The sequence below is a fragment of the Myotis davidii genome, unplaced genomic scaffold (genome assembly GCF_000327345.1).
Source record: "Myotis davidii unplaced genomic scaffold, ASM32734v1 scaffold425, whole genome shotgun sequence".
Classification (NCBI taxonomy): domain Eukaryota; kingdom Metazoa; phylum Chordata; class Mammalia; order Chiroptera; family Vespertilionidae; genus Myotis; species Myotis davidii.
The window spans coordinates 2,096,281-2,105,273 of record NW_006296413.1 but is presented as its reverse complement, the minus strand read 5'-3'; the positions used below and the strand labels follow the sequence as shown (position 1 = coordinate 2,105,273).

The window sequence follows — 8,993 nt, the reverse complement described above, 5'->3', positions numbered from 1 at the left end:
ACACATATGTAATATCTTAGTCAATAAAGAAAATTAAAATAAATCAATAAAAAGCTCCTGGAGGCCGGAGAGCAGGCCTGGCTGGCTCCCCAGGGAATCTCGGAGTTGTCAGATGGCCGCGAGCAAATGGTTTCACTTCCCTGAGCCTCAGTTTCCACATCCATCACCAGGGCTTCGTAGAACCTGCTTCCTAGGGCTGATGTGAGGATCTGTGAGGACACCTGCAGGGCCTGGCACACAGGAAGCGCTTCACAAATGACACATAATATAATGGGACACCTGAGATTGGGGTGCTTGGGGTGGGGTTTGTCTCAGCTCCATGGAGACCCCACTGCCTTGTTCCCCAAAGAAGAGCTGCGCTGAGAGGAGCTCCCCCACCCCCCCCACCCCCGTTACCACGAATTGCTCTTACCATCTCTGACCTGGAAAACCTGCCCGAATCCTGCCTCCGGGAGCCAACTTTCTGCTCTGGCCTCCTCACTTTTTTTCTCAAGATCCTGCCTTTGATCTGCCATCCTGGCACAAGCCTTGGCCAAAAGCTTTGTTGTGGGGAGCCGGCACGGCCATGGCATACTCATGCCAGCTTAGCCCGGTTCAGTGACCCTGAGTGGGGGCGATGAAAGGCTTAGAAAAGACAGACAAGAGAATGAAAGCTGGGTCTCGGTGGGACGCTGCTCCTCTGATGGAGAGACGGGCCAATGCCCACAAGCCGTGTCTTTATTTTATAGCAGATGCCACGAGGCAAAGTAGGGGCGTGACCAAGATGTTTACAACATTCTCGTGGGTTTCAGTCCCACTCAACTACATGCACCTGAACTCTGTCACTCAGGCACGTGGGGCCACGTGTTTGGACCATAGGTTCAAGCTCACAGCTATAGCTGTTGGCTATAATTGTGCTGGGAGGGCTCTGCCCTCCAAGCTGGGACTTGCACGTGGCCATGAGAGGACTGTGCCTTCTCATCAGTCCTAGGTTTGACCCTGTCCAAACACCGTAGCGGCGCCCCACACTTTGTCCCCCTCCACCCTTCTGGTTAAAAAAAAAAAAATCCTAACTACAGTGAGATACTGCTTTACACCCGCGAGGATGGTAATTCTCAAAACAATAACAACACAGAAAATGAGGTGTTGGTGAGGCTGTGGAGCAGTTGGAACCCTGTGCACTGCTGGGCGGCCTGTAAGATGGTGCGGTCGCTGTGGGAAACAGAATGGTGGTTCCCCAAAAACTAAACTTAGGGTTACCACACCATGCAACAACCTTACTCCTAGGCATATACCCCACAGAGCTGAGCAGCGGCCCGGACACGTATCTGTACATCCGTGCTCACGGCAGATTGTGCACAATAGGCAGTGGTGGGAGCAACGCAGGTGCCCATGAATGGATAAGCAAAATGTGGTCTGTCCAGACATTACTCACTACCCTTCAGCCCTAAAAAGACGGACATTCTGCCTGGCCGGCGTGGCGCAGGGGTTGAGGGTGGACCTATGAACCAGGAGGTCACGGTTTGATTCCCAGGCAGGGCACATGCCTGGGTTGCAGGCCCGATGCCCAGTGTGGGGTGTGTGGGCGGCAGCTGATTGATGATTCTCTCTCATCACTGATGTTTCTATCTCTTTCTCTCTCCCATCCTCTCTGAAATAAATATATAGATAGATAGATATTTTAAAGAAGAAGGAAATTCAGGACATATGCTGAGTGAAATAAGCCAGACAGAAGGACAAATATACTGTATGATTCCACTTACAGGAAGTCCCTAGAGCTGTCAAATTCGTAATCAGAAAGTAGGACGGTGGGTGCCAGGAGCTGGGGGAGGGGAGGGGAAGTTCATGTTTAAAGGGGACAGCGTTTCAGTGTTACAAGATGCAAAGTGTCCTGGAGCTGATGGTGGTGACGGCGGCACAGCAGCGTGAATGTGCGTCATGCCCCCAAACTGTGCATTTTAAAATGGTAAATTTAATGTTATGTACATTTTACACAATTAAACATTTTAAAATAGAGAAAAAAATCCTGAAACACAAGTGATTAGTTACTAGCAGCCCCAGGAGAAGCCGGGGATCTGGTAACACCGTGGACCCCCTGGGCAGAGGTAGAATATCGGTGTCAGATGGATGGACAGACAGACAAATAGGTGGGTGGAGGGAGCGTCTAAAGAGCCAAACTGGCTAGAGCTGGCACTGAGGCGGCGCCTGGTAAGAGTGGGGGCCCGGGACCACATTGGAGAAGGGGCATCTTGCTAAAGCCCCTGGTATTCCTGGGGGCTGGGGGTGGGGGGGATGTCTGGTCTGCATACCCCAATGGGCGTGACGGGTGGATAGACAGATGGCCCCCACCATCTGGGACCAGGCCATCAGGTGGGCAGCTGCAGGAATGACATCCAGGTATGATGCCAGCCCCTAGCGTCCACGGTGGTGGGTCCCAAGGGTAGAAGCTCATGGCTTTGCTGGGCCCGGGGGCTTCCCAGGCTGGTCACTGGTTCCCAAGTCTTCTCTGAGCCCCTTGCCCATCCCAGCCAATGCCCTGCCCTTTAGTGCCCTCAAAAACCAGGGGAGGAGGGGTGCTGTCCTCAGCCCAGTTCCCCTAAAACCAGCACTGCTCAGGTCGGAGATGCCCATTTCCACAGGCATCAAGTCCGTCTAGGGAGAAAGTTAGGTGCTTCTTGTCTAGCCCTCGCCTTGATGCTCAAGGGGTGAGGCCCAGAGAGGGGAGGGGACAGGCCCAAGGTCACCCATGCCTGATAAGGCGTTCACTCCTAGAAGCAGCTCTGTCCCCTGCCTGTCGGCACCCCATAACTGCACCTGGATGGCTGGGAGTCCACCAGCCCCGCCCTGACAGCCTGGGTGCTCCTGCCTCACCCTCTTGCCTGGGCCTGGGTCCAGCGGGGTTTCCCTGCTCTGCCCCACTCACTCCGGAGCCTGAACCCACACTGTACCTGCCATGCGGACGGCCCGATGTCCAGGAGCAGCCCTGCTCAGTCCGTCCCTGCCGGCCGGGGGCGGGGTGGGCGGGGGTGGTCAGCCACTCCTGGTCTCCTGGTTCATTCGGCGCACAGCCCGGCTCTCAGGTGCTCACTCCGTCCTCGGTCTCCTGGCAGGACTGTCCTTCCCTCCTCAGTCGCCCGGGCCTTGGTTTTACACCTGGTCTCTGCGGGTGGGACCTGGCCGTGGGCTATGCAGGCCCCTTTCTCCACGCCACCTCACGCAATCTGTCTGAGGCCACTGCCAGGCTGGTCCTGCCCTGGGCGGCGCATGTGGGAGGAGGGCAGGTGGGGAGGCTCTGACGTGGCAAAGCCTCCCTCTCCCCCTACCGGTCCCCCTCCTGGCTCCCTCCCTTCCCCGGCTGGGAGCCCCCAGCCATTCCCGATCAATGGCCCAGGCACAGAGTGGGGGCCTACCTTGAGGACGAGCTGGGTGGTCCGCAGGGGCCCAGGCCTGGCTGACTGGAGGGCTGGGGCCGATGGGGCCTCGGGGAGGTTGGAGGCCAGGGCAGTGGCAGTAGCACCAGGGGCTGCATGGTAGGGCAGGGGCCTCTCACCAGGACCCAGACCCCTGGCCTGGGGCTGCTGGGGTGGAGTCAGGGGCAGCTGGAGCAGGAAACTCAGGGGGCGGCCGGAGCAAGAGCTGCAGAGACAGCCCCGCTTGGGCGGGAGGGAGCCTGTGCTCCCCCTGGTTTGGCCCAGTGAGCTGTGCGACACTGGCAGGTCCCTGACAGCCCTGTGCCTCGCTTTCCCCAACTGAACTAGGTGCATAATCTCTTCTGCCTGGGATGGCGGTAAGCCGGCCCCGCCCTGGCTGAGGATGGGAGGCTGGCCCAGGGCGAGGCCAAGGGGTCTGGCGCGGCCCAAGGGTCTGTCTATTCTCTCCAGACAGACCAGGTACCGTCTCCAGGCTGCCCCCTGCTGGGCATTCAGGGGACACACAACCACTGGCCAGGAAGGCAGAGGGTGTGAGGTCCCCCGAAGCTGGCTGCTCTCAGTTGAGAGTGCTCTTTGGCCATTTGGTCCCTTCCACAGGGCCCAGAAAGGGGCACCGGGCTGGACCCCAGGTTAGCCCACTGGGAGGGAGCGTCCCAGGCTAACCCCCAGGCCAGAGCACCCCAGGCTGGGCTGGGCATGCTCCACCCAGGCCAGCTCCTCCTCCAGAGTGTGGCACTGGGGTTGGCAGAGGCCCATACCTGAGGGGCCGGCAGTGGGAGGGGCTGCTCCTCCCAGAGCCTCGAGCCGCAGGCCCACCTCTCCTCCCTCAGCTCAGGCACCCCTGCTGCTCAGTCCCTAGGTCCCCATGCCTGCCTGCCGAGCCCTGAGGGGTCCTGCAGGGTGAGGGTGGGCCCAGCCCTGGGGGAAGGCTGCGCTGGCTCTGGGGTTTGCTGCTGGGCAAGATGGGAGGGAGTTCTCTGTGCTTGTGATGCAGGGTCCCAGCGGCATCCAGGGGCCGCCCTGAGGTAGGGCCATGCCACCCTGACCCAGGATCCGCAGTGGGTGGAGTGGGAGGTGGGACTGATGATGGGGGGACCTGGTAGCTCCCTCTCGGCCCGGACCTGGGGCGGGCCAGCCTGGGGTTCTTTTTGTGTGTTGGCGTGTGTGTGTGTGGTGGTGTGTGTGTGTGTGTGTGTGTGCGCGCGTGCGCGTACTTGTACACACCTTGGTCTGTGTATTGGGAAACACCCCCACACGTGAACATGACCACACTGACATGCCAACCCACATCACACACATGCACACAGATACCAACCTGCCACCACCTGGGTTCACACGTGCACGAGCTCCTGTGTGCACAGACACACGCTCACACACCCACCCCCCATGCACGCACACCAGGCACACACGCACTCCTCCCTGCACAGCCCCTCCCGGCTGGCCAGCCCTTCCTGCCGGAGGCACCTCCTGGCCCCCTGCCCCCTCATCCATCTTGCCTGCCAGCCCGTCCCTGGCGTCCCCGTATCCTTCACACCTTCTCATCTCGCTGCTCAATAGCAGGAGGCGGCGTGGCAGCTGTGGCCGCGGGGAGATGGATGGGCCGGGCGGGGTGTGGAGGGGCCAGGGAGGATGCCTCGAGAGCACGGAGCTCAGGCCCTACCAGCCCCGCTGTCAGTAGGAGCCATGCCCTGCCGGCTCAGGCGGGTGTGGGCTCTGTGGGGCTGCGCTCGGGCCGTCCACCCTCCCCATTCTGCCTGCCACGGACAGTGTGGCCAGGACCCAGGGACCCCAGCGGTAGTCCCGGGGCACACTCCTGCCCCTGTGTGCCTGCACCTGGACCTGTGGGCCTGGGTGGAGAGAGCTCTGTCGAGCTGCACGCCTTCCACAGCCCTGACTCTCCTGAGCTCTCATGAGCTCATGACACACCTGGAAACGCACATGGGGCTGTGCGCCCATCACATGCAGATCCTCCCAGAACAGCCAAGGCACTGGTTCTCGGAAACACGTGCACACACAGCACCTGGGGCGGGCATACAGATGGGCACCCACACACGTGGCCACACACTTCTGCTCTCCTAGCCGACCCTCTGGCCCCAGGAGTGTAGGAAGTTGGGGACCCTCCTCTGGTCATGGCCTCCGGAAGCCCTTCTGCTGGTTCGAGGACAGTCTTTCTCAGTTTCCCTCACAGTATAGGATCCTCCCTGGACAAGCATGGGCACAGAGACAGCTACCACTGGCCCCAGGACACACAGCATGTCCAAGGCCAGACGGGGCCAGACTTGCCCCAGATCCTGAGGCCACAGAGAGGCACCACACAAGATGGAGGACACAAACCATGGACCCCTGGACATCTTCCCCTTTATAGAATGGGAAACTGAGGCAGGGAGGTGGGAGGGTGTGGCAAGGATCATGGTACATAGAAGGTGGCAAGGGGACCTCTGAGCTGGGGATCATGCCTCAGGTGGGAGGCTGAGGCCGGGCAGGTGTGGCCTGGGTTAGGGAGCTGGGGAGGGGGCGGGGGCCAGCCCGGGCAGGGCGGGCACAGAGAACGTGAGCTTCTCCGTCTGGAGGAAGGCAATGCCCTTCTCGTAGTAGGCGGCCTCATTGATGAACACGGGGTACACAGTGGACTCCCCTTCATAGAGCACGTCCTTGCCGCTGCACATCTGGAAGATGGGTGCTCCAGGCCTCAGCGGCTCGAAGTCTCGGTCCTGGGAGGACAGTCAAGGGCCAAGGGTGCTGGGGCTGACCTCTGCCCTGGCCCCAGTGGGGGTGACCCCAGCAGGGACTGTCCAAGAGACGCCCCTCCCTTAGGGCCTCACCCACTCACTCCTTCACTGCCTTCATCAATATGACAGAGCGTCTACCAAGATGCCAACTGGCCCTGTGTCTAGAAATGGAGACACCAGTCACCTTAGAAGACGTTTGTCCTTGCGGAAGTGTAGGCTAGTGGTTACAGGCACAGATAGGAAAGCCTCGGTGCAAATTCTTGCTAGCTGTGTGATCTGGAGCAAGTCACTTAACCTCTCTGTTCTCAGCCTCCTCAGCTTTAAAATGGGGATTATACTCTCTCCTCCTATCACCCTGAGGTTTAAATTGAATGGCTAATAGCGCTTATGTTTGCATCTAGTAAATATAATATAAAAGTTTATTAAATTAAAGTTGTGGAAGAAATCAATCAAAATGACTGTTACTGCTTAGCATGGAAGATGGGCAGGCAGCTTCAGACCCTGTAGCCCTAAACACTGAAAGGATGGGGCCCCCTCCCACAACACTGTTACAGGATAGCGCCTCAAAATGAAACGTGCAGCTGGCTCCCAACAAAACAGTCCAACCAACTTCTGATTCTTCCTACAATTGTTACTTTGTCCTTCAGAGTATGTTCGAAATATCAAATCCTTCCCACTACGTCTCTCTCTGTCATGCCCACGCCCTGCCAAACTCTCAGTGCGTGCCAGGTCTGTGTGCTGGGTCGCTCCCATGCTGTGGCACGGACAGGGCTGACCGAGGGAGGTGGGGGCCCGGAGACAGACACCCATCCCTGCAGAGATTCAGAATGACTGGGTCACTTCCGATACTGGAGGGGCCCCCCACCTGGTTCCACTGGCAGGAGAGGACCCTGTTGGCTCACAAGGACTCATCATGGAAGAGGGGCTCTGGCTGGTCACTGGGCTCAGCACTGAGATTTGGGGTGGAGTGAGGAGCCGGTGGCCCCTTTGATGCCCCTCTCCCACCTGAAGGCCAGATGGGGGGGTGGGGAACACTTACTAATAATGAGGCTAGGGCTCAGGCGCCCATCTTGGGCACCCCTGCCGCCTGGGCCCTGCAGAAAGCAAAGGCCACGGAGGGTGTGGGCCTTGCTCCACAGCGACGCCCTGTGGCAGCAAGGAGAAAGGCAGCTGGTTGGCTGCCCTTGCCTACCTTCTTCCTGCCAGATTATAGCAGCAGGATCCCCTAGCCCAGCGGTTCTCAACCTGTGGGTTGAGACCTCTTTGGGGGTCGAACGACCCTTTCACAGGGGCCGCCTAAGGCCATTGAAAAACACATATAAAACAGTCTCAACCTTCCTAATGCCGCGACCCTTTAATACAGTTCCTCATGTTGTGGTGACCCCCAACCATAAAATTATTTTCGTTGCTGCTTCATAACTGTAATGTTGCTACTGTTATGAATCGTAACGTAAATATCTGATAGGCAGGATGTATTTTCATTGTTACAAATTGAACATAATTAAAGCATAGTGATTAATCACAAAAACAATATGTAAGTATATTTGTGTTTTCTGATGGTCTTAGGCGACCCCTGTGAAAGGGTCGTTTGACCCCCAAAGGGGACCCCAACCCACAGGTTGGCGACCCACAGGTTGAGAACCGCTGCCCTAGTTCCTGGAACATTCAGGCAGGGGAAGTCTGGAGAGGGAGATGCTGGACTTCCTGCTAACTCGCATAGGGATGCTTGAGGAATTAACTAGAAAACAGAGGGCTCTGCATTTGCACCTGCAAGCAGGTCAGGCCTGCCCCACGCCCTCCCTCCCTCAGCCTCTCTGCAGCCAGGAGAGGTGTGTCCAGGCTGTTGTGGAGCCCCAGGTGCCCCCCACAGGCTCTGTGAGCATCACTGTGGCCCAGAGTCCCAGGCCCGTGCAGGGTTCCTGCAGAGGCAGAATGGGTGGGCATGGGTGCCCGGGCTACTGCCCCCTGCTCTGCATTCGGGGTGCTGGGGACTCCATGGGAGGCACTGTGGTCCCTGCCTCTGTGCTTGTTTCTTTTAATATTTTATTGATTTTTTACAGAGAGGAAGAGGGAGAGAGAGACATCCACTGAGCCAAACCAGTTACCGCTGTGCTCGTTTTCTCACGCCTCCCAAAGCTGTGACCTAGGCGCTCCAGCCCACAACACACACACACACACACACACACACACACGCACGCACACACACGCACACGCACACGCACACGCACGCACGCACACGCACACGCACGCACCTGCAGCTGAGGATGCACGGTGCCTGCCAGGTCCCCGGTCTCCGTGCGTGGGAAGTCCACGCTGCTCACTTTTCTATACGCTTCCATCTCAAAGGCAGGAAATGCGGTGCCTGTGTGGGAGGCTTGGTGCCTGAGCCCGTCCCTCCCTCAGGGCTGGCTCCCAGCCCACCCCAGAGCCTGGCTCCTCGGCCCCTGGGCCAGGCCCCCTCCTCTCAGGGCCTCAGTTGCCCGGCGAGTCCTGGGGTCTCACCCTGGTTGAAGAGCTGGATGAAGTCCAGGGCTGCGGCCACCAAGGCCCTCATCCTGACGAGAAGGTCAGCCCGCAGCACTCCCTGAGGCTGGGGGCCCAGCTCCAGGCCTGGGGACCCAGAGGGAAGGGGTCAGGCAGGTACTCCAGAAACTTGGGCCCTCTGGACCCCTAGACCCTGACACCGCCCACCACCTGCCCACCGTCTGGCCCCGCCCTTCCCAGCCACCGAGCTCTTCGACCATCTGGGCCCACCCAGTCCGCTCTTGGCCACGGAGTGGACGCTGTAGCTCTCTTCTCCGGGCAACTGGTACAGGAAGACCCGGGAGGGCAGCTCCGGGCTCTGCAGCTGTGA

The 8,993-nt window shown here is 58.9% G+C and overlaps 2 protein-coding genes across 4 annotated transcripts in view; both read right to left on the bottom strand.

Moving 5' to 3' along the window:
* The window catches only part of TBX10 (T-box 10), a 6,990-nt gene extending 3,957 nt beyond the window's left edge, over positions 1–3,033 (bottom strand). Inside the window, exon 1 of the mRNA XM_006771495.2 lies at positions 2,928–3,033. Coding sequence (XP_006771558.1) covers positions 2,928–2,934 — 7 coding nt within the window. The 5' untranslated portion in view covers positions 2,935–3,033. The remainder of the gene's footprint in view (positions 1–2,927) is intronic.
* Positions 3,034–3,052: 19 nt separating this feature from the next.
* The window catches only part of ACY3 (aminoacylase 3), a 13,429-nt gene continuing 7,488 nt past the window's right edge, over positions 3,053–8,993 (bottom strand). Inside the window, exons 4-8 of one of the 3 annotated variants that reach the window (XM_006771496.2) lie at positions 8,894–8,987; positions 8,642–8,749; positions 8,392–8,501; positions 5,337–6,121; positions 3,070–3,139 (exon numbers count right to left, since the gene is read on the bottom strand). In XM_006771496.2, coding sequence (XP_006771559.1) covers positions 5,906–6,121; positions 8,392–8,501; positions 8,642–8,749; positions 8,894–8,987 — 528 coding nt within the window. In that variant the 3' untranslated portion in view covers positions 3,070–3,139; positions 5,337–5,905. Of the gene's footprint in view, positions 3,233–5,336; positions 6,122–6,240; positions 6,301–8,391; positions 8,502–8,641; positions 8,750–8,893; positions 8,988–8,993 lie in introns of those variants that run through there. The other 2 variants (XM_015569019.1, XM_015569018.1) reach the window with 2 other exon arrangements.